General features: G+C 40.2%; 1 protein-coding gene across 2 annotated transcripts; it reads right to left on the bottom strand.

The window, feature by feature from the left end:
• Positions 1–3,656: 3,656 nt before the first annotated feature.
• LOC149068895 (uncharacterized) lies at positions 3,657–18,935 on the bottom strand. 2 transcript variants are annotated; one of them, XM_089250985.1, is made up of 2 exons: positions 18,637–18,935; positions 3,657–9,522 (listed from the first exon to the last, which is right to left on the bottom strand). In XM_089250985.1, exon 2 carries the CDS (start codon positions 9,400–9,402, stop codon positions 6,595–6,597), a length of 2,808 nt encoding a protein of 935 aa, XP_089107111.1. In that variant the 5' UTR covers positions 9,403–9,522; positions 18,637–18,935; the 3' UTR covers positions 3,657–6,594. The 2 variants fall into 2 exon arrangements, with proteins under 2 accessions (XP_089107111.1, XP_089107112.1); XM_089250986.1 differs by having other exon boundaries at positions 18,688–18,935.
• Positions 18,936–26,348: the final 7,413 nt, after the last annotated feature.

Here is a 26,348-nt window from a genome sequence, read left to right as displayed (position 1 = left end):
ATTACATTGGCTAGGGGAAAAGGGGCTCAAACAGCCTAAGTCCCTCCCCCCCTTCAAGTTCCGGTGCCTAGGATCCTATAGATTCTCGTTTAGAGAAAGGGGCATCTGACATGATTTCTGCAATGAGAAACATGAAAACGCGCCCCTGGAAACAACAGAATACTAGAAGGGCAAGGGGATAAAAATTCAGAAAGAGTTGGAGCAGAAATTTAAGAGAGAAGGGCACCTATTGAAATAGCCAAGAGAGAGAGGTGTCAGGCAAACAAGCACTCACACTATTTTTAGGCACCAGGTCAAGCAATGTTGAAAAATTAGTTCAGAATCAAAACCTCATACACGAAGCTCAAGCAGAGCACCAACAGGTCCAAAACACTTCAGATGTTCCCTGGGAATTGGATGACATCCCCCCCCCCCTCTCGAGCGGAACCACTAGGCCGAGATCTTTGGCGGGCTCCTCTATAGTGGTAAAACAATATACTGAACCATGCATGACATACATATATATATGTCACTTTCTCAAATTTATGGGGGAGAACGGATACCCCGGATTAGGTTCGCTACGCCTTGCTATTTTCAGCTGTCTTCAACAGGGTGATGCAAGCTTCCACTCGACAAACACCACCTCAGATAGGCACGCACTCAGAGCGAGAACCTATCCTAGACCCCTGCTCTCTAAACAAGAATCTGTGGGACACAAAATTAGTTACCAAAATATTAGAACTACCACCACACTGTTTGATGCTTTTTCTTCAAAGTGGCCTACCAGTTTGAATTCTTTTAAAATGGCTTGTCATCACGCAAAGCACAAAAGACTGGGTACCAAACAGAGATGAAGATGAAATTTCTCTGAAAGAAAATTCACACGCCTCTATGGCACGGGGAATCAAACCACTGTCCCCTTCACATTCAAGAGCTTAACCATTAAGCTACAGAGGACTTGCATTTTCTTCCCTCAGAACAGAGGTCTTCAACCTTTTCCTAGTCACGAGCACTCTGCCTGTACCTATCATAACAAGAAGAGCACCCTAACGGCAAGTTTTCTGTACCAATGCATGAAATCAGGATGATTTCAATCCTTCAATGCAATTTTTACAAAGTGTTTACTTGGGACGTTGTTCAAGTGCTCGCGAGCACAAGCATAATATGCTGAATGGGGCAGAGCATTGACAGCCTCCAAACTCAGCTAATAGCTCTTAACAACAATGGTGACATATAGCAAGATAAAATGTCTTTCTCCGCTGTTCATACAAAATAAAAAAGACTGAATAAGACACTTGCATGATTATATAGAGGCTTGAAAAATTGGAAAAATATTTAGGCACCAGTTCAATTTCTCAAGGACCAACCATAGTGCTCACGAAAAATTGTCCTAAATAATGTCTTCTTCTACTTTCCCATGTTGAAAGACGTACCATAATGAAATCATAAAATTTTGTGTTAACCTTTCAGACTTCAATTTAGCAACCACATTAAGAAAACTTTAGGCGCCAATACCGATTTTCTATTTGCTATGGCAAACCTGGAGCCTGGGATTTGTCCAGCTCTGGATTATGTATTGCTGTGTTTCCAAGAATGCTTTGATAGCCCTCCGAGATATGAAGCAGTGTGTGTCTAGTCCTTCAATGTGTTTCCTCAGAGAAGATGATGTGTGTTTCCTTGAGAAATGCTGTATCTCATGTGTACCCATCTCTTCAACTGTCTCTGATAAGGTTCCAGGTTAGTGCCAAAAATAAATGTTTAATTTCACACACACACACACATTTAATAGGTAAACCTCCAGTCGAGACTCAAATACACTGCATGATTCTTCAAAGATTAACAGTCAGTAAACACCATTGAGGCTGTATGGCACTTGAAAGAAAAAACAGAATATATATTCTAGTTCTCAAGAAAGTAACGTATAAAAAAAAGATGACATTCTGGAATATCGTCAGCAGCATTGGGCCTGCTTCCCTTATGGGCCAATGGAAGTGTTTGATAAACCCCAATTTGAAACAACATATGCTGTATGGGGGAGAGAGGGTCATAGCAATTTGAAGTGATGAAAAGAATAGAGATCTGGATACAATTTGAAGATTTTTGGAAATTTAAATTTTTTTTCACCTTAGTCTAGGGTGTTTTCACTTGGAACAGTGGTGTTTGCAGGGGAACTAAGCATGCTATAGCCCAGGATGGCAATTTTGAAAGGGAGAGGATGGCAGTAAACATGAGGGATGAATGGAAAAGAAAATTAGTGCAGAATGAGAGAAGGATGACAAAACGATAAATCTGCTTCTGCCAAGAGACGAAGTCAGTGAGCAACCAAAAGGGTGACCTACAGAGTTTGTTGAATGACTAAAAGAATGCCATATCAAGGGATAAGGTGAATGAGCAACCAAAAGTGTTTGAGAGAGTGATTGAAACAGTGTGCAAACATGAAAGCAATGAAAAGAGTGCTCTAGAGAATGTGTGAATATGAGAATAGCCAAAAGAGTGACTTAGAGACAGTGCTTGAACTGAGTGGGGGGCATGTCTAATGGCACAGTCACTAGACTAGGCGAGGTTGTTAAAAATTCACCTTTTCACCTCGTTCAACATTACATGGGAGCATTAAAATTTATTCTTGCCCCTGTTTACCAAGCATCTGGTTGTGACCCTGCCTAGAGAGAGTGCAAGCATGGAATGACTAAAAGAATGACAAATGGAGAAGGATCAGGTGAGTGAACAACCAGAAGAGTGTGAGAGCATGTGAGCAACCAAAGGAGCAGTCTAGAGGGTGTGCGAGTATGAGAATGACCGAAAAAGAGTAATCTACACACACAGAGCAAGGAATCAGGTCAATGAGTAACATTTTGAGTTAACTTGAGTGTACTAGTGAGTGACTAAAAGAGTGACCAAAAGACTAGAGAGTTTGTAACCATGTTAGCAATCAAAAGAAAGTAACCAACTTTTAACAGCATATTGAGAGGGAAGAAATAATGGGATAGTACTGAGCAGGTTATAAGGGCACATTTCAGAAATCAGTGGTAAAAAAATGGACTAGATTGTGAAAAGGAGTGGCAAACCATAAATCCGGCTTTTCAAGGGCCAAAGAACAGCCCAGGGTATTTGAGAGCATGGAGGACCTCATGGTAATGAGATATGATTTTTGAAAGTATGTATGTGCATTATATAGTTAAAAGTCTGTGATCGCTTAGGAGTTTAATATTTTTTAGAAATTCGAGAAAATGTGTAAACGAACTGCTGCAAATTTTTTTTCATATATACCCTATATTGGTGCTCACCATTTCCAGTGAAAAATTTGTCACTAGTGCATTCCAGGGTTAGACAAAATATTAAATAAGAAAAAAATACTTTTGATCAACCCTGTATCTCAGAAAAAGCTGCAAATAACTTGCAACTTCTATGCATTTTCGTTAGAATATCACATATATTCACGAAAATATGAAGGTTTTCTATAAAAATTCCAATTTTCATCGCATACTTTCGCTTATAACATGCTAAGTTTCCAACCAATTTTTATGAAATTTACAGAAAAAGTGATGCTATACATATGTACAGAAATTTTAAAATGTGACAAATCATTTTTCAATGAGGTATGAGTAATTTTACTCAATTTATTGTGCATGTGCGAGAAATATAAATTTTATTTTTTAATAATTTGGTTGCCAGATATATAGTGCAACTTATATGAAAATTTCAGCTGAATGTTGTGAAAATTCAGAAAGATATCAGTGATACAGTGAGCAGTAATTTTGAAACTTGCTGAAAGTAACTCACTGATAAGGGGGGGGGGGTTCCTACAAATTCAAGTTTAGATTATTTTCTGTTGTTTCGTTATTGACTTCACAGTTTGTTTACTTTGATATCATACGTGCGTGTTTTATGCTAAACCACTTTTCTTACATACCATCAGACTCATGTCTTCACTCACTTTCATAATGCTGTAGGCTTATTCTCGAAATAATCAAATAACAGAAAATAAAAATTTGTGGAAAATACCTTGCTATTACCTTGCTAATACCTTGCTATACCTTGCCATCACTTTCAGCAAGTTTTGGAATCACTGCTCACCGTATCACTAATATCTTTCTGAATTTTCACGGCATTGAGCTGGAATTTTAATATAAGTTGCACTATATAGGCTGATTCAAAACTCAATGTACAAACTTTTAGGATTTAGGAGAGGTAGAAAACACAAAAACAAAACAGAATCATATAGGAATGTATAACCGGAAATCCCAACCTGATCTGTTGGAGGATAAACAAAGATGCAGAAATGACAAGCCGATATAATGGGTGGAAAAATCATCTATCCTGTATTTCTTCTCGGGAAGGACCCTGAAAGCCATGGTCTATGAAATTCCCACTGATTCTAACACAGACTTCGTCACAAGAATCCCCATCGTAGCTGCAAGCATCTACAAAATGCAGGGTATTTTTTAAAGGGTTTGACACAATAAATGCATCGCTATTGTGAAACATGCATAACTGTGAATGGTAAGAGCTTTGAGCACTTGCGAAACTTAAAAAATGTGTACACATACAGTTCTCATATAAAGTATCGCTAAGTTTTCCACCGTTTATTGGCTCATTAATTTTGCATCTTCGTTTATCCTCCAGCTGATTAGGTTGGGTTATTGCGATCATACATTTCTATATGAATCTATTTCGTTTTTTGTGTTTTCTACCTCCCCTAAAAGTTTGTACGTTGAGTTTTGAATCACCCCGTATACCTGGGAATCAAACTGTGAAAAAATAAAATTTATATTTCCCGCACATGCGCAATAAATTGAGTAAAATTACTCATATCTCATTAAATAATGATTCATAATTTTAAACATTTAAAAAATTTTAAATCTCTACACATGCATAGCATCATTTTTTTCTGCCAATTTCATAAAAATTTGTTGAAAACTCTCCATGTTATAAGCAAAAAACATGTGATGAAAATTGTAATTTTTATAGAAAACATTTATATTTTTATGAATATGCATGCTAATCTCACGTAAACACACAGAAGTATTGCACAAAGTTAATACAATATTTTGTTAAAGTTACAAGTCATTTGCTACTTTTTCTGCTAAAGGGTTGGTAAAAAGATTTTTTTTGTATTTAATTTTCTATCGGTTACCTAAATGCATTCGTGTGACTAATTTTTTTTTTCACTGGAAATGGTGAGTGCCAACGTAAGGCATGGCTGGACAAATCCCAGGCACCAGAGTGATTAAAAAATTGGTATAATGGCACCTAAAATTTCCTTTGTGTAATTACTAAACTGTAGGCTGAGAGCAGCACAAAATATTTGAAATTTCTAGCAGGTTATCAGCCAACATGAAAGACAGTCACTATGCCCTTAAAAAGTAGAAAGAATCATTACTTTGGATCTTTTCCTTCATGTAAAATTTTTTTTACGATTTCCAGCCCTGACATACAGTATATATATGACCAAAATTTGGGGCGATTTGTTCAGTATTTTTATAGAAATTTGAGATAATGTTTAAACTTCTAAGTGGAAACAGACTTTAGGCCATATAGGGTAGATAAGCTAATCTACTAAGCAGGTTGCTCCAGTTAGGTGGTGATCCTAGTGATTAGTTAGGAAATCACTTTGCCCAAGGCCTATGGTGCGGTTAAGATGTCTCTGCCTTACTTTTATGGGAAGGTTTGCTCCACCGCAAGTAAAAATCTGGAACCCTTAAAAATGATTATGTTCTTTGCACGGGTGGGTGCTAGCTTGGTGCTGCTGTGTGGACCAATCTTCACCAGACATCAACTCCGGCCATATCGCTATATTGCAATTTGCTGCAATTCATGAGTTTTGTTGGAAATGAAAGTGCCATCTATCGGTGGTCGCCTCAAGTTTTTTAGGGAAAATATCTTGTTATTCATATTCTTTTCCCGGTTCGAACCTGGGACCTGATGGCAACATTCACGGTGGTAGACAAGCATCTTACCACCATGCCACTCAAGCGCTTGAGCCAAGTACTAGGTACTGAGTGGTCTGACCATAGTGTAGGTCATAGATGCAGACTTTTCCACACACACACTCAACTTTTCACTCTACCTCCGACCCTCTCCACTCAACGGCAATAATGAACTATCCACCGAAAAGCTGGTTCCATGTTTTGGTTTCTGTCAGTACTGCCTGAGAATGGGGATAGGTCACAGTTGTTTCAAGGTCTGTATTCGTGTCATAAAGTATTGTGATGTTGAAACATTAGGTTCAAAACAATTGGTTATTTTTGAGTACTGAAATGGCGTAACCAAACGTGTATAAACTACTGTCAAATTTTTTTACTTTTGAACTGAACTTAACCCCAGTGCACTCCTAGACTTTTACTTGCTTAAGCATCAACTAGAAAATAGAACAATCGGGCGCATTGTACGCACTCACACACATAATTTTTTCACATATACATACACAACCAGTTTTCATATGATACATACATTCAGTCGGTCTTTTTGCTACGGATTCAATGCCTTATATTACGCTATACAGTTACAATAACCAAACAAACTAAGTGTTCTTCTGCCGCTGCTCTACATAAACCTTAACACGAATAACTTAAAAGATTTCGCTCACGAATAACATCTCTTAGTTTCGTCCCTCCCTCAATTAGCTTTGACGGGTTTGTTGCTGTCAGGAATACTGCTGTTCGCCTCCGTCTGCGAATTGAGGAATCCTTTTAGACTGGGAAGCATGCTTTGATGATGAGACGTAGCAAAATATAGATGTCTGTAAAATGGACTCATGAACGTTTCACTTCCTCCTCCTCCGCCGCCACCATTGACCACAGCCAAGCTTTCAGTTGTGCTCGTGACAGGCTTCGCACTGCACTGCATCTGCGCAGCTTCCCTCTTCACGGACAACACATAGGCTGCCTCGCCGGAGGACGACTGCGACACCTCAGACACGCCGTCCGATATCGCCGGACCGTGGTAGATGGCACTGCTGACTGTAGGGGGTGACGACTGCTGGGATGATGCGGTGGTCTGAAAGGAACTTACAGCCGGGATACGGATGACTGGCGTGTCTGATGACGATGACGTCTCGACCTTCACGCAGTTGTGGAAGAAATGGTCGGATTTCGCGAGGAAGGAACGGCCACACTTGGTGCAAGTGAAGTTCGCGCTCGCCTGCTCATGTCGACGCAAGTGGAGGCTCAGGTTGCGCCTGTTGCCAAAGAGCTTGCTGCACAGAGGGCAAGGAAAGCTCTTGCTCGAGGTGTGAGTGGTCATGTGCTGCCTGAGGTTGCTCTTCAGAGTGAATGTCTTCTCGCAATGTTCGCACTGGTAGGGCTTCACTCCATTATGGCTGTTCAGGTGGCGGTTCAAATCGCCCTTGAGGGTGAACTCCTTCTGGCAGATGTTACACAAATACCGATTGGTCGGCAAGCGAGTGGATTGCTCGTGCACCAACTGAACATGATCTTGTAAACTCTCTGGTGACGAGAATGTCTTTGAACATGCAGAGCAGAAGGAGAGATCGGCTGATTGCAGTTGGTTGTTGCCGTTGTTGTTCAGGCCGTGGTTCGAAGACGTGGCAGGCATGAAGAGACTGGCCGGCGATATAAGCTTGTCTATATTTGAACTGTTTGGCACACCGTGTAAGAAAGCTACGTTATGCTCATACACCTGAGTTTTGTGGTTATGGACAACAGACGCCTCATTCGAGCATTTCTGATTATCGAGACTAGAAGGTATTAAGTCGGTATTGCTCCCACTACTCGTGACTTTGGGCTTGATGTGTGTCCTCATATGCTGCGTCAAATTTCCTTTCAGGGCGAACAGCTTTCCACAGAATTTACAAGAGTGAGGCTTGACGCCAGAATGAATAAGTATGTGTCGGCTCAAGTCGCCTTTCAGCGTGAACTTCTTGCCGCAACTAGTGCACTGGAATGGTTTCTCGCCGAAATGCGCCCGGATGTGGCGATGTAAACTGTCTTTCTGGGCGTAATTCTTCGAACATATGGTGCACGTGTACTGCTTGTCCGGAGAATGCGTGCGGAAGTGCTGCATGAGATTGCCCTTGAGCGTAAACCTTCTGCCGCAGACCTCACAAACGAAAGGCTTTTCACCACTGTGTATCCTCAGATGCCTTGTCAGATCGCCTTTAAGCATGAAACCCTTGTCACAAACCCCGCACCGATAGGTTCTCAACCCTGCGTGAACCATCATGTGCCGTTGAAGACTCCGGCTGTCGCCAAATGTTTTGGGGCAACGGTGACATGAAAAGGAACCTGACTTTCTCGCCATCGAGGCATCTTTCACCCTTGACTCAATCACAAGGTTATGCTCCTGAGTGTAGAGTTCGGGTTTGATGCCGCTATGTACCAGAACTTGATTATTTATGTTGTGATGATGGTGGTGATGGTGGCTTCCAGTCGCCACTGTCAGATTCAGAAGACTCTGCGGCATCAAACCTGCCGATGACGCTCCCGTGCACCGCCGCTTGTGACCCTTTTTCAGTTGGATGGGTTGACTTTGATAGTTATTGTGTGGAGGTGGTGGCACGGGAAGAGAGACATCATCCACCTGGCAGGAGGCATCTCTTTTAGTGAATGGGGCACTGTTATCATTATTATTCGAAGCGTTTAGGATATTCGTCTCGCTCCTGTCCATAGGATTTGGAGGGTAATTCCAAACATCGATCTGGTTGGAGACATTAAGCTGCTGCTGCTGTTTGCCTTCTTCTGCCTGCTGCGTGTTGCAGTGCGAGATATGGGAAGGGAGATAGTTATTCATGGAAACGTTATTCACAATGTGATTACCACCATTGTTCCCTTCTTGCTTATTGCCAAAGTTTTCCTCGCTAGAACTTTTAGTTGCCACCTGAGACCACTGCATCTGCTGCTGCTGAGCGTTCTGGTTGTTCTGGCTTCCCGCCTGACCCTGTGGGGAAGCTCCTTGGTCATATGACACTCTATCATTACTGACACTCAAGTTTATCACTGACTGCGGCATCAGTTTACTCTGCTCAGAGGAACCATCTTTGAACACGTTAGGCCAAGAGGAATGAGGGAGCTGGTTGGAGGAGGCGTGGGCTTCGCTGCCCTCCAGCTTGTCGAGCATGCTGTTCGACCACAATTGTTCTTTGGGCTCCCCAGATTCGGATATCCCGTTCTGGGACTGCTGTTTCTCCGGGGATGACATCTGGGGAGATGGCGAATACGTGGGAGGTGCACCACCATCAATATCTGCTGTCTGTCTCATGAGGGACTGGTTCAGGTCACTGTTGGGACTCGTGAGTTCAAACACTTCTTTGAGGTTCACTGGGAAAGACGTGCGGCAGGACTGGGAACTCCTCTCCTCTATCTGGTTGCACAGACTTCCAGTTTTGGACCCTTCGTCAAGTAGGTTACCAGGACTCTGAGGTTGGAAATGCTGCACGGCAGAAGCCATATCCTCAGAGAATGTCATTTACGGACGTGGGGATAAACTGTGAAATCGTGGATCAAACCAACTTAGCATGTCTGGCTGTATTCTTCCATGTGAGATGATGTGCAGCAGATGACTTTCGCACCACACATTTCAATGTACCTGGAAATGCAATGAACAAATAATTAGCTCTCATGCAAAAAAAAATCCAGTTTCTGAAAACAAACAACAGCAACAACTCATTACATAATCTGATCATATTTCTCCATTTAATAGAAGAACAAGGATATACTTTTGACGGAAATAAAAAATAACGTGTCATATTTCAAACACTCAAATTTCGCAAGATTTATAAAAAAAATCGAGACCTATCTAGTGCAGAGTTTCTCTACAGCTGGCCAGTGACCTTGGTCATACCAGTCTATCAGAGGCTCATATGAAGTTCGTTAAAGTTTTATTTTTTCCACTATCACATTCCCAGCTTATTTAGTAGTATATATACACTGCTGGCCACCGTAAATGCAACACTCTGAAGGAAGCATGCAAATAATATGAAATTTGCAACATGCATTAGCGGAGGTGAGATATGCAAATGATTAGAATTTCAGCGCAGACGCACATCACGCGCGCCTGTGGCGCCACTTCAAAGCGCTATTTAAGGCTTGGAGATTTCGACGATTTGAAGTACGGCAATTGTGTTTTTTTCAAAAAAACGATCAATTATGCCTCGTAGAAAACAGCGATCATCTTTTGATCAAGTATCCGAGTTCGACAGAGGAAGGATAGTGGCCTACCGAGATTGTGGATCATCTTTCAGCGAAATCGGTAGTCGTGTTGGACGAAACCAAACAACTGTAATGCGGATATGTGATCGTTGGATGCAGGAGGGTATGACGACCGACGTGTTCGATCACATCCACCTCAGTACACCACTTCACGTGATGACAGGCGTATGGCAGTGACGGATCGCTCAGCCACATCACGAACCATAGCACAGCACATTCAGTCTGTACCGCATCATCCAGTGTCTGCGCGTACCATTTGACGCCGCTTACAGCAGAGTGGTCTGTCCGCAAGACGTCCATTGCTTCATCTACCCTTGACGCAGAACCACAGACGTCTCCGCTGCCAATGGTGCGATGAAAGAAGGATGTGGACGGCACAATGGAATGAAATTGTCTTTACTGACGAGTCACGCTTCTGTCTGCAACACCACGATGGTCGGATTCGAGTCTGGAGACACCGTGGAGAGAGGATGCTGAACAACTGCATTATGCACCGCCACACTGGTCCTGCACTGGGTATTATGGTATGGGGGCGGTATTGGATATCACTCTCGCACTCCTCTAGTACGCATTGCAGGTACTTTAAAAAGCCAGCGCTACATCTCCGAGTTGTTGGAGCCAGTTGTCCTTCCTTACCTTCAGGGCTTGCCCACAGTCATATTTCAACAGGATAATGCGCGACCACACGTGGCACGCATTGTCCAAAGGTTCTTCGTCAATCGTCAGATTGAATTGCTTCCCTGGCCAGCTCACTCTCCGGATCTTTCGCCGATTGAAAACATGTGGTCCATGGTTGCTCAACGATTGACCCAGATTACATCCCCAGCTGCCACACCAGATCAACTTTGGCAACGCGTGGAAGCTGCTTGGTCTGCTGTACCCCAAGAACACATCCAAAGTCTCTTTGAATCAATGCCGAGGCGTGTGGCAGCGGTGATCTCTAACAATGGCGGCTACTCTGGCTACTGATTTTGGCAGGAACCACACTTCACAGAAGTCTATAAATTTAATCATTTGATGCTTGATCAACATGTTATCTACAAAATAAATATTGTTGCGATATCTCTTGTCTTTCTTGGTGTTGCAATTTGGGTGGCCAGCAGTGTATATATACAGTCGTGCATGTGTTCAGTAGGTAACAGGAAGTGCATTTCTGAAGAATGCCTGTTGTGTGTTTATATATATATAGTACTTCTTATATATATATATATATATATATATATATAAGATTATATATATATATATATATATATATATATATATATAAGATTATATATATATATATATATATATATATATATATATAAGATATATATATATATAGTACTTCTTAAAACACAACAGGCATTCTTCAGAAATGCACTTCCTGTTACTTACTGAACACATGCACGACAAATTCGGACATGCACAGATTCATTAGAAGTTCCTGAGAGGTTCATTTTTGATCATTTTTGTCACACCATGGTCATTTTCTGAACATGAGGGCTAATTAGACTGATATCTACAATTTCTTGCCGATTTCAAACAGCAGCCTGTTTTTTTCCTTATACTCAACAGAAGTTTGGTGAGCTTGGTTGATGGAAGCCCTAAATGTAGGAATCCCTGTGGTATCAATTTTTTTCTGTGGTCACGTCGCTGTTTCTGTTGTATCTGTGTCAGAAAAGTGAGAGGAATGTTTATCAGATACGTGTTAGGTTGAGAAGTAGTCGCATTTCTGGTTTGCTGCAATATGTACCAAACTGGAACAGCTCAAGTGACGAAAGTTTGCACTGCAGAAGTTTATCTGCTAACTAAAAATACAAAAGTTCTTAAAACTTTAGGAACTGTTTGAGTTGGACATAATTTCTGCATGGGCCCCCTCACTAATTTTGGGCTTCAAATTTAAACAAAATATCTTTGTTGGAAAACAAGACATTTTTTCCCAAGATGAGGCCATCTAGTGTCTGCTGTACTCTACCCAGGACCCGTCAAGTCAAAATTGGAACCCCGCATGAGAGTTTATTTTGTATTTGTATCATGAATTACTGATAAATGTATCAGCATATTTTACCATGATAAGTAAAATACTAAAATCTCTCGAAAGGAAAAACAAAATTTTCCTTATTGTAATTTATAAATTGCATTAATATTGTAATTTTGATTAGTATTTTGATAAATTTTACACTACTTTAAATTTATAAGATTTTCACAATATTGCACATTGAAAATGATGGCACGTCGCTACTCCGCGTAAGCCGTCATAATTTCTTGATAACCTGAGTGATGACTTAACGAGGTTTTACTGTATTTAGTTTTCTAAAGTGTTTTATTTTCTTGGAAATGAATGGAGATGTATGTCCTCACTCGACTGGTGTTATTAGAGTCAATTTCCTTTTATTCTGATTATATTAAAATTAAATTTCATATTTTCTCACCCAATTGCGGAGTGAGCAAAATGAGCAAAATCTCCCCCCCCCCCACCACCTCCACTGGTGCTTAGTAATACTGAAATTGCGCCCTAACTGTACATGCACCTAGTAAATATTTCTCTGAGGAATTCCCAAAGAATCAGTACATGCCAGAAGGTGTGTTATGAGTAGAGCCGGGAAGTTCAGGCTTATGCACATAATATGGTTATTAAAATGCCATGAATGCCTTTTCTTAATTTTCCCATCAAAAATGTCTATTTTAACATTAAGTTCTTTTTTTCGTGAATTTCAGAGGCCATATTTTGTAGAACTTGGATATCCTGAGAATGGGGAACTTGACAAAAGACTTGATGTTTATAAAAGCTCCAACTATCAGTATTAATTATCATCAGAAAGCCTTCCCCCCTTTCCAGTCCTATTTAAACGTAAATAAATGCAAGTACCTGAGAGATGGAAAACTTGGTATTGCCCAGCATTAACTTTGCTTAGGCCAGATAGTGATGTTCATTGGAAACAAAAACATAAGTTAAGGCGGTGGGGATTAAAAAAAATTCAGATTTCTTGGTTGTAACATCAATCTGCAGTAATGTTTCATCTAAAGACTGCTTTGAGAATGCATCTCGTGCTGTAGCCAGTGACGTATTTTTAGGGAGGCAGCTTATGTCATTTTGTGTCGCACTCAACACACACTCTCTCTCCCTCCCCATAGCGAAACCACAAACTGCACATGCTTACATACATAGATATATTAGAAGCAGCACATGAGTTCTCTTTTCCTTTGCAGGAATTCTATGACACATTTTTGTATGGAGATACATATAAGATTGCACAACATGAGCACATTTCTCTCACAATAGAAATCACATTTTTATGCATGTGCCTCTGAGCCAATGAAAACCCTTGATAGATATCAGGCGATTGCTTTCAACCAATAGCAAGAGTTTCCACCGATATGGTGCGAAAACACACAAGGCTTTTTCAGCAGAGAGTGATCAGGGTTTCATGGAGGTAAGTAGCATGTTAAAATGGGAAGAACTCGCTCTCTCATCTTCAGATAAATTAAGATGGAGGACCCTTGCAATTGTAAGATAACCTGTAATTCTGAAAGTGAAGTATTATTTTTCGCAATGTCTTTTTCATAATTTTCGTATCATATTATGTCACATAAAAGATTAGAGAGAAATAGCACCACGACACTTATATATAGTGGGCTGTAGCTCAGGGCGACAAATTTGAGGAAGGAAGTAGCTGAGAAAATCAGAGAAACCAACCTCTCCCTAGAGAATGAGGGACCTGGTCAATGAGTGGACCTAGAGTTTTCTCCCAGCTCGTTCATTACTCAGCAATCCTGTTCCATATTAGTAGACACACTGACATAATTTCCGAAAACTCTATGCTGCCCTAACACTCCAATTTAGTAATCAAACATATAAAATTTTAGGCACCAATGCTAATTTTCTAATCGCCATGGTGACCTGGCACCTGGGATTTGTCAAGCCCTGACTTAGAGAGGTGCAAGCATGTGAATGATCAAAAGAGTGACCTACAGTGTGAGGAACTGAAGTCACTCTAGTCAATTATGGATTATGCAGCAACTGTTATTACGTATGAATCCTTAGTAAATGTTAACACTGAAGTTGCGATTTGCATTCAACCAATAGAACCTGTATCAGTGAACCGAATGGATTAGGAGTGAAAATATAGGACCACAGACAGTGTCGTATTTATAGGAGGGCTTAACGGGTTATAGCAAATGAAGGTAAGTTCAGAGGGGTGAAAAATTTGAGGAATGAGTGGCTGGGAAAATTAGTAAAATGGGAGAAGGGTGGCAGAATTTATATAACCGTAAATCAGTGTGTGCAGCACAGTGCCATCTTAATGCATAGGCTTACCATGGCTGAACCCCCCCCCCCCCAGGAGCAGAAAGGGTGGCCTCGTAAAAATGATATTCCCGTTAAAATTTTCGGGAGTAAGAGTGTTGATTACGGATAAGCATTTCTATCCAGATAAGGGCCTCAACAATGGGCCCTTAATGCTCAGAAGATGGCCCTCATGGGCGGAGATATGGGGGCATTGCCCCCCTTCTCCCCAGCGTCAAAGGTGGAGTCAACTGATCTAATGTATATATGAATTTACATCATCATCATCCTGCCAAGTCATCCATACTTCCAAGTCTATCTCTACCTATGACGGCCCTGCGACCAAGACAGAAAGGGACTAAGTCATTCAGTAGTAGTAGGTCATTCAGTGGCCAAAAAGAATGACCTAGAGAAATTACAAACATGTGAGTGAGAAAGAGTGACTTGGAGCATGAGCAAGCATGTGAATGAACAAAAGAGTGTGAAAACACCCCATATTACAGTTGACGCTCGCTTATGATGACCACATGTTATAGCAACCGTTTCATTACAATAACCGGTAGGATAAGTCCAAATGCTTTTATATAAAAAATGTATCCTATATAATGACTACCCAATACAGCGTCTATTTTGGAAGGAATGATGAGGGAGGGGTCGTTATAACGAGCGTCAACTGTATACAGTTTTCATACAACAAGTAAAAGAAAGGTATTTTTGGTGAGTAATATAAACGGTTAGAGCTAAATAGGGAAAAGTCACCCTATAGATTATGCTAGAGCTGTTCCTACTCATGAATAATTTATAAATGGCAATGATGAAGTTGGAACTTATGATCAATTTGTAGGTCCCGTATTGACGAATTGGCGAGATTATGTGCAAAAAATCTGTGGTTAAAAGCGAGTGAAACACCTCCCTATTATGTCATATAGAGCAAAATTTTTGTTTGATTAATGTTCTTGCTGGTGCTACCACCTGTTTTCCATATTTTGAAGTGAAGATGGTGAATTATTGAATTTTCACGTTATGTGAGTATCATGTTGAAAGTCTGCCTACTCTCTGCAGAAAGGCCTTTTCACATGAGAGATTGGCTCACATTCACGCCTTGTAGTTGGAAAACGGCAGAAACCCCAACTTCAGCTGATCACCACTGTGCTGCCAATGGATGCTCGAACCTGGATCCTTATGATGAGAGAGTTCAACACAATGCCCTCATGGCCACATAGTGAAACACTGTAAACTTACTGCATTTTTGACAAGTAATATAAACTATTGGAGCTGAATGGAAAATGTTTTAGTTGATAATGGCAAATTTGAGATCCTCGTGGTATTTTATAGCGATTGATTCATTCACTAAGCCATTGCTCCAACAAGGTTAAGGCTGAACGTAGGCTTACCAGATTCAGAAACTGAGAAAAAAGGATTCTTGTGCTCCTTGGTAGCATCACTTTTCTGATTTTCACAACAGATGGCTTTACTACACAAATAAAAAAATCTGCCACCGCAATAGTTTATCCTTAGAATTAAACCAGAACCACTAAAAAAGAAAAAAAAACCATATTGATCTCTTTGCTCATAATGAATATTGTTTACACTTTCTGATCAGTTTTATTACTTTGCCTGGAGCAAGGTTTTCTATCTCAACCCTCAGATTTTTTTCCGGAAACGTTAAACGTTTTTTTGCCAGAAGCGGTTTCACAATAGGAATCAGCACTGAATGTTGTTTGCACGTCCTATTTTTTATTTTTTTTCTAAATGGAAGAGGTAATGTCCCCACTTTAATGTACGGATACGGCATTATAGCTGTTAGCAAGCAAACAATGGTATTCTGGCAACTTGGGTTCTCGTATTCTTAGAATTCCAATGGAGATTGGTGGAAGCATGTTAAAATATGTGGGCGGGGAAAAAAACGGCATATATTGCAGAGCAAAAAAATGGATAAATAATTCCAAAAAAACCTGAAAAGAACAACAAAAGAATGAATTCATAAAATGCAGGAGGACGATTCAAATGACATAAAAAAAAGAAGAAAAAGTCCTCTTTTAGGAGGTCTGGTAATTCTAGCTGAACGGGCTACAGCCTGGGACCTTAGGACAATTTGTATCTTTTTCTTACCATTCAAATTAACCATTGTAGGGTCCACCTAAAAGTCTAGCCTAGGGGTCCTGCTGCCCTGTGGGGGGGGGTATGTGGGGACTGCCGCTGTGGTGGTCGAGTGGTCATAATGATGGACTCCGGGTTCGAACCCCACCGTCACCGCAGTGCCGTTCGGCTGAAGTTGGTTTCCAATGGTTCCCAACTTTGAGATGCAAATGCGAGCTGATCTCCCCATAAAAAAAGTCTCGCCACAGGCCTACAACGATAAATTATTCAATCATTACACTTCACTCATAGTTAGAAAAACTGGTGGCAGATGTCAGTACTACACATAATAAGCATTACACAGAAACAAACTTCACATCAGGTTTCACTACACGTACATTCCCGCATGTACCAATTTGTTAGAGGTTCCGCATATGGACGAGGTGCATGTGTGTGGTTTAGTAGCATGTGGGGACCCATGCATTAATCCCAGGATATATATTTTTTTTTAGAATAGGGGGAGATACACACATATTGAAATTCTAGCCCCTAGGCTCACCATATTTAAACATTAAACACTGTGATCGTGATGGAACTCATGATATACAAATAATAGAGCTTATATTACATAATTGTAATCCATTAACAGGCACTTCATAAAGTTGGTACTCGAATGCTTGGCCCAGTTCCAAACTTTAAAAATATGCTCAGAAATCCATGCAGAAATCGAAAAAAAAAAACCAGATTATATCTGACAGCAGATTTTCGAATGTTAACCTATACCAAATAAAGTGACCCCAGGCGATAATAGATCATGTTACAGTTGTTCTTACTTGTGAACCATTTATAGATGTCGCTGATAAAGTTGTGATTTGTCGGCAATTTAAAATACCCATATTGATGACTCAGTGGGAATTAATTTACAATATATGGTATGTTTTTTGGCATCAAATTTTTCTTTATGCCAAAACAGTGATATGCCACCAACATCATCCTCCCTGGCTCTAAAACATAGATGTTTTGGATGTTCCTATCATCCTGCCTATAACCAAAGCACATAGCACCAAATCAGGTCTGGTGATAAAAAAAAAATAGAGGTATAACGAAAATCAGGAATTTAGCCAATGGGATTATGTACTAAAAACATCTGGCACCACAGATGAGTGAGTATTGTATACAGCCTTGTATACAATTTTCATACATATAGTAACTCAGAGCTTGACAAATAACAGGTGCCATATCACTATGGCGACTAAGAAATTAATACTGGCACCTATAAAATTTTCTATGTGCAGTTACTAAATTGTAATCTCAGGACAAGACTAAACTTTCGGTATTTATATCAGCATATCCTTCAGTACCGAGAAAGTTACTATATCCTGGAAAAGTCTAAAGAAATATTATTTTTTATCTGTTTCTCGTGGGAAAAAAATGTTTGGAGCCTAAAAAATTGTTCTGGCACCTTTTTGCGATTGGTCAAGTCACGTAGTTTTACTTGCATGCTATTTTCGACATGTAATACAAGCTGCTAATGTTAGTGGCAAATATAATTTTTTTTTTAGTTGATAATGGTAAACTTGAGATCCTTATGCATATTATAGCAATTATAAATATATATTGATAATAATAATGCTACACATAGGAGTCCGATGTGTTTTTACGCCTGCGGGTGCTTAGCTTGAGCATAACGCAAGAAATTCTCCTGTTGGTGCTCGAATTTTTCCTACAAAATATTACGGGTGCTTGAGCACTCAAACTTGGACACCACTCATGTCATAATAATAATAATAATTCATTAAGCCATGGTCCCCCAACAAGGGAAAAGCTGACGGGCTCCAGCTTGGAGGCCTGGGAAAAAATTCTTAAATATTTTTTTTGTTTTCGCACAATAAATTCACTACTGTGGGTCCCGCCTAGGATCCTAGCCTAGGTGTCCTACTGCAGTATGTGTAAGAGGGTGGGCATGTATTAAGCATAGGAAATATCTAGTATGGGGGGAAATACATATACATAAATTCTAGCCCTAGACTCTCAGAGGTCTAACCATATTTTTACATTAAACACTGTGATCGTAGGGGGGGGACTTGAATTAATAATGTACAAATAATAGAGAATATGCTATAGTTATAATCTATTTATACACACTTTATAGAGTTGACGCTCGAATTTAAGCAATGGAATTATCGTGTAAATCACCATTAGAGCACAAATAAATTAGAGCTTGATCTCTCCCCGGAGAGAGAGCTACAACATCACAACTCCATTCATCATCTCCTCGGCCTCCAGTGATTTGTGTGCACAGGGACGGTGTGGGCCATACTGGATCGTCTTCCTTGCAAACCAATTCGAGCTTTACCCTCCGCAGAGCAGACGACCGACCGATCGGCCGCGAAACATTTCGTCCGGGGCAATTTAAATCACTATTTCGGCGTCCACCATGCAAATTGTTTGTTGTTAAATTGCTTTCTCATTGGCGTTGCCATTTCTCTGAAACCTAAATACACAGTCGACTTCTTCATTCTGACTCTAGCGGCTGAAATGTGAAGCTTCTGTATGTGGGTGAGATTATGATTTCTGAATAGTACAGGGTAGTCTTAAAATAACTTAACGGATATACGAGCGCCTAGTGGCTGCAAAAATCAATAAATTTCGATGAAATCCAAGACATAGGTGTTGCGCTAGACATAGTACGCGCTCAGGAATAGGATGAGAAACGAAACCCTGGCTCTCGCGATTACGGCAACAGAATTTCAAAAAATTCAAACAGCAATATCCACTTTTATGCATTGCAGAGTGATTGGTGCAGTAAGAACCCATGAATGGGATTAGAAAAACGGTACCTGTATCACAATGTTTAAATATGGATGTTAAATATAGCAAAAAAGACATTTTTTTACACTAAAATTTGAAATGTTTTTTTTTTAATGAAAAAATTCAAAAGTTATATTTGTAAAAATTAATTGAATTTAATGTTTAAATTTTTAAAATATTTTGAAATATATTTCGTTTGTGATTGTCTTTGGGCTATACCACAAATTGTGTGTACAGGACGAAGACAAAGAAAGATCTCACCAAAGGGTTGGTGCACTGGACCAGGGCCGTCTCTATTCTACCACGGCCCTGATTGGACCTTAGATTGGACCTTTCTCCTCGATGGATTGGACGCTCAATCAGGGACTTCCGCAGATCTGAAGAAGTTCCCCGACTCTCATGAAGGAAAGAATAACTTTCCTCCTCCGTGTATGTATTCTTTCCTCCATGCCCGACTCTCGACCGAACGTCCGAAAAATTTAAGACACGAAATTTATCTCCCCAACCTCTTGGTGAGATCTTTCTTTGTCCGCGTCCGCATTTATGATGCTACAGGTGCCGTTCCCGACGCCAGGTTCTTTCCCGAATATGTCAAGTCTTTAATTGATACCACAGTTGTACGGGGAAAAGACAGTAAAAAGTTTATTATGCACTTAAATTGTGCCATCTTAAGAGTATCATGGGCCCTCGGGCCAAGTGGTTTTTTAAAGGCCCTACCTTGCAAATTCTAGAAAATTTCAACCGGATCTCATTTTTGTGAGGCCCCTCTTCTCCCGAGGCCCCCGGGCTATGCCTGGGTTGGACTTCCTACCAACTATCTCATCAATTCTTTCAGTGTGATCAATGGTGCTCAGTACATTGAGGAGAAACATAAGTAATATTTCTCCTCTACAGCTCTAGATACGAAATTATTTTTCTGAAGTTTTTATTAACTTTCTGCCCATCCTGTACTAATCACTCGACCAGTACCGTCTTAAACGCATGGGCCCACCCGAGCACCTCATGACCGTATATCAGTGTTTTCCAATGTGGGCAATATCGCCCCCCGTCGGTCGATGGAATGGTCCGGGGAGGGGGGGGGGCGATTGAAGCTACGGCAGTAGTAGTGAAATGTGCGTTTCTGGACCTTTACTACATTTACTACCTACTGTACATTTCACTACTGGGGGCTTCACTACGTAAATCAAAATTTTTCTCAGATTCCTTGTGCCTTCAATCAATCTGTCCCCTCCCATCGAAGGTTGATCCTACGTACGCTCAAATACGACAAAATTAAAATGTGACGCGCGTATTACATATTTTATGACTCCACTAGCTGATACCCGCCGACGTTTCCCGCCTCGTAAAAAAATTTATATATGTACCTATAGCTTATTAATTATTTCTTAATCAAAAAAATTTCTGCATCAAGTAAGAAAAAATTACTTTTATCTTTTAATATTTCAATTAAAAACTTCAGGCAATCGCTTGTTGGATACATAATATTTTTGTTTTTCCATCTGGTATGTAGATGCACAAATTTTTAGGATTACCAACACGCGAACAGGCAACGAAAAGCTGTCCGTGAGGAATACAGGGCTCAAGTAGGTTGATACTTACCACTGCTAACGACTGGCCTTGCGCTTTGTTGATTATCATGGCAAAATCTAAACGAACCGGGAACTGTAATCGCTTGAAAGTGAATGGCATTTCTTCAGTGATAATTGGGATACGGGAATGAAGACGTCTTCTCCTTTGGTACATCCAAGTTAGAATCGTTGCTTCAATGATAATTGTGCAATTTCTTCACGCAGAGTCTGGAGCCATTGCAGAGTCTCAGTGTCTTCAATTGCTTAAAAACATTATAGGTGCTCCGACTTTGAGGGTCAAGTTGTGCGGTGGCACACCCGGAATATCCAAAGAGTTCAGAAATTCTGCACGATACAGAACTGTGCGTCGTGTCTGTGACAGTGTCAACCGATTTGTAAGATGTGGAGTCTCCCGGAATAATTTTTAGGATTTTTTCGTTGATTTTGTTCACACTGTGATTTTTCGGTGCTAGAATCGCTCTCACAAAGCCACTCATGGTTTCGGTGATTTTGTTGAATGTTTGGGAAGACTGTCTGCAAGTTCTTGAACTGAGTTTAACAACTGGCAAAATCCATTTGGGAACGTAATCAGTCCAGTGCTTGCTTATATCCCGCAAGGGACAGAGCGGGGGCCATGTTTGGTGTTATAGTCCAGTGCTTGGGTCTACGGGAATTCTTCCATTGCCAAGTTTGATCAACTGATGTGAAAATGATAGCAGTGCTGAGTCATTTTGTAGTTGAACTCGCTTGTTGGTGGATGATGATAATTTTTAACTTCGTGCCAGAGTGTTGATGATTTGAGGCAAGCATTGAGTTCATCAGCTGGCGTTGAACATTTTTATTCTTAGTTTTGTCGTCGTAGCTGCTGTTCTCTGTTGTTAGCATTGGCGTACGCAAGGGAGGGGGGTTTGGGATAATTTTCTTAGGACGCATACTTAAAATAAAAATCAATTGATGAAGGAATTTCAAAAAACTTGCATTTAACTGTAGTCACATTGCAAATCTGCAAATTCTAATTGTAGCTCTGGTGGGTATATGTGTATATTGTTACGAACTATCGACGATAGATGGCGCGATTTCTTCTGATGGCTCTCAAAATGTCGAAATCAGTTGATACCAGTTTCGGTCTAGCGCATAGGCATGCGATTGGCGGAGAATTCGCGGGAACATTCTAGAAAACCCCTCCGTACAGTAGCGCCGCCGACTAGGAAACGGTAAGATAGAATTTTGTGGAATGTTCTATTTCTCGAAGTTTCTGTCGGGGTTATAAATAGTGCGGCGTTCACAAGATGGCAGGCTAGACAGGCGCTCAGAAAAGGCTGAGAGAGGCACAAGGAGATTCAGTCAGTTGTGAGCTCTCTGATTAGCCTGTAAATACGTGTAAATTGCTGTTCTATAAATAAATCTGTGTTTGTCCGTCGAACCGCTTCTTATTTTTGCAACCTCGAAGTCTTGTGAAAAATTATCCGGGACACAATATCGTTGTTTATTTTCACATAAATTAATAAATTCCCGGATACGCCCATCCCCCGGGAAAGCTTCGATATCTCTGAGATGGGAAGCGGGGTGTGTCCGGTCCTTCAATGTTCAATGTAGCTCTGGTGGAATACTTTCGATCATAGGCGTACGCAGAATTTTCTCGGGGGAGTTTCAATTTATTTTCTTCTCAAGGGGGGGGGGGGGGAAGGTGCGTTTTTTCCGGCAAAATAACACTATAATCTCGACTTGAGGGGGGGGGTTCCCCTTGCGTACGCCAATGCTTTCGATATCGACCGAGAATGGTGAGGAAAACATTTTCATAGAAATTTCATTCTCGCGGAAGTCGGAAAAAAACTGCTTCTGAATTCCATTCTCAGATTTGAAAAATGCACTGTGCATAATCGTCCGGTTTCCAAGTTGTAGATCTATTTACCAACGCCAGTAATTTAGGAAAACGTATACAGTTTTTGTTTTGCAATTGACGTTCCTTAAAGGACTAATTTAGTTTCAAACTAAGTCCTTTGGATCGAATGAAGTTAACATGTAATGTCTGTTGTAGTGAAAGTGGTTCAAAGTTGGAGAAAAACTTTTGGCACAAGTTTTCCTGGTGTATGAGGCAGTGGAGAAAGCCATCATCTTCGTATTTCCACATTTTTCGGCATCTGGCTTTATATATATAGAGGGAGCACCATTTTTTTTTTTTTGTAGTTATGTAGTTATGGCAGGTATGTTAAGTCCAACTCGCATTTGGCCAATGTTTCTGCCAAATTTGAGTATAAGTCGAAACTTCGTGTGGTATCCTCAAGTGCACACACAACGACATTAGCTAACTCCTCAACAATTTTGAAGTTTTTGTCAATACCACGAATGAAAATAGCCGCTTGTGCGGTATCTGTTGGATCCGTCGATTCATCCATAGCTACTGAGTAAAAACGAAAATTTCTCACATTTGTATTTGAAGGTCTTGAATACATCTGCTGACAGATCCTCCACGCGTCTTGCTACTGTCACACCAGACCAACTAATGTTCGAAACAGCTTGAGCCTGTGATGGGCAAAGCACATCAACTGCAGACTGAAGGCATTCTTACAAATTACTGTACAAATTCCTTCTTCCAACCAATCAAGATTCATGCATCAATCGATCAAAATGTTTTGGTGGGCCACGGGTTGAAGACCTCCTACTCTACATGCCATGTTTAATTTTAAACAAACTATAGTCCGTTTCAGGTTAACTTTGCAGTGAAGAGGAAGCTACGAGGGAACCGCATCACTCGTTGCTATGACAACGAAAGCCTCTTAACCTATGTATCGATGCGCGGCCTCGGTAAGGTATGGCTGATTCTCGCCAATCGCGCAGAAAAAAATATTTTTCACGTGTAACGTAATGCTTGTAGAAAAAATTGCAGTCAGTTAGTAACAAAAAATTAGCTAATAAAAAAAAAAATCATTGTCGATACTTTCAGAAATCAAAGTTGCGGTTTTTGAAATCATTTTTTTTTATTGAAAAGTATCTTAGTAACTCCTATTAACCCGGTTTTCACGTTTGAATTTGGGAATAGCCCCAAATAATAATAATAAAAAGGATAAGGCAAAATTTAGAATTCTTTTACTCACTTTTCTTGCCGGAATTTCCGCCGCTCATCCACCCGAACGCATATACGTCGATGCCACTTGTTATCACTACAGTTTTAGTCATTTTTCACGGATTCCCATTCTATGGAATCCTCACTTGGCGTTGTAGAACTATCTGATTCTCTATTACTTATTAATTGTTGTTGCTCCAACATGTGTTCCATCAGGCCACCTGCAATCCAAAATTCCTCTTCTTTTTCAATAACGTGCTTTATGCATTATTGCCAAAAAGAACGGAGAACGTTTTAGCGTGTCTATCTCTGGTGAAAAGCAAGATACAACTGTCACAGAAGGAAAAAATACACTGCAAGCCTAAACCATTGTGGGCCTCTCTCTCTCTTGCTTATTTATATTTATCTGGAGAGACACTAAAGGGTCATCTGGAGGAACAGCCTCTGCTGTGGGGGAGGAAGTTGGTGTGGGTGAAAAAGAGACATTACTTATGTCAACACCCTCCGCTATCGGCTATTGGAATTCAGAAACCACCCCTATCCTACGAACACGGCAAGAAATAGATATAAAAAAAAGAGGGGGGGGGGTCTGGAACCGTAACCTACCCCCATAAAGAGAGCCTCTCACAACGGTATCGGCGCTGTCGTGGAAGAGGGACACTTCCTGTAATCTATGAGTGAATATCTGAATTCGTTGGAGGTTATTTTCGCGAGAAAAAAAACCTGATTGAATATTCGTCTGGGTGTGTAGGCCTATAACTACATGCAAAACTGAATGAAAAATTGTATCTATTGGAAAATTCAACAAAATGACGATATAATATATATATATATATATATATATATATATATATATAACTCTCTCTCTCTGAGCAATCAAAAAAAAAAAAAAAAGCACGATAGTAATATTGGCGGGGAAAATTTCTTGGAAATCGCGCCAAAATGTTCTTGAGCTCGCCATGGATTTTTGATAATGGTAACCAATATTTTTCTAATTTAAAAATTTTAAACGAATATACATTGGTTCAAAACGGTATTTTTTCAGTATCTTTTTCAAAATCATAAAAAAATTTGAAATATTCTATATAAATGATCATCAGAAACCTCCGATGTATGGGAACTATATTTTGCGGCGAAGGAATACTCTCTACCTTTCTCTCCACTGCAAAGTTAACCTGAAACAAACTATAGTTGGCAGACACAAAAAGTAGGGCACCCCCCCCCCCCCATGGAATACCACACTAGATATGTGTGATACATAGGCGTATGCGGGATTTTCTCGGGGAGGGGAATTTCGAAATTGTTTTCTTGTGGAGGGAGGGTTAGGTTTAAGTTACAACCCCACCACCCCCTTTGTGTACGCCAATGATATCTCTAGTTTGGTGTTGCCCGTGACGCTCTAAGATGGCCTTTCACTTTATAAAAATAGAAAAAAAAAACACACACACACACACCGACCTCTGTTGTGACAAAATATTTATTAGAAAAAAAACAATATCTATAGCGTTATTATAAATCATCATAACACTATGATAGAGTGTGTATGTATATGTAACAAGAAGAATAACCCATATATCCACTACATTATAATATTTTTGATGCGGAGCAGTACTGTTGTTGGAGACTGACTATAACCAATAGCCAGCTTAAGCGACGGGAATAAGAAATTAATCATGAATACAAAGATCATGAAATGTTATAAGTGCTATTAACTTATAACATTTCGAATACAAAATACGAAACGCATTTCATGTGAGCTTGAAACATTGACTTGCTGTTTGCATCCTATTTTCCTTATATTTCTGAATGGAAGAGGTAACAACCCCCCCCCCCCCCACTCCTTCAGTATACGACATTAGCTGTTGTACAGCAAACAATATGGTATTCTCATAATGGATGTTGAGGTTTTGTTCCTCGAGAGCTGTTTTTCGGACTGTATTTTTTATGTTATTCTGGGGCGAACTGGGTCACGATTCGAAGACCCTACTTAGAGGCAACTTTTGGGTTCTTGTGTTCTGGGAATTTCGATGCCGATTGGTCAAAGCATTTAACATGTTTGGGGTGGGGAGGAAAACACTCATAAAATACAATCATATTAATAGAGATATGTTTCAGATTGGAAAACTTTTTTCCCCAGAAGAAAAATTCCGGAAACTCGAAAAGGACAACAGGGCGAATTTTCCGAAACGAAGGACACTTGAAATGACAAAAAAAGGAGGCTGTCTGGTAAACCTCCTACACATTCCTCTACGGAATTTCTAACTAATTGGGGCATGCTGGAATGTGTTCTGAGTGTATGTGTGGTCCTAACGTATTTATTTTATCAGAATTGCACTTGTTCGTATTCTTGCTTTTGCTGCCACCTAGCTTCCATATTTTGAAGTAAAGATAGTAGTGAATAATTTCCATGTTGT

This window comes from Pholcus phalangioides, unplaced genomic scaffold (assembly GCF_987345545.1).
Source record: "Pholcus phalangioides strain wild (caught in Gottingen) unplaced genomic scaffold, Ppha-v1.0 ptg000024l_1, whole genome shotgun sequence".
Classification (NCBI taxonomy): Eukaryota; Metazoa; Arthropoda; class Arachnida; order Araneae; family Pholcidae; genus Pholcus; species Pholcus phalangioides.
Note: the sequence above shows the minus strand (reverse complement) of the source record. Positions and strands in the feature narration are given on the sequence as shown.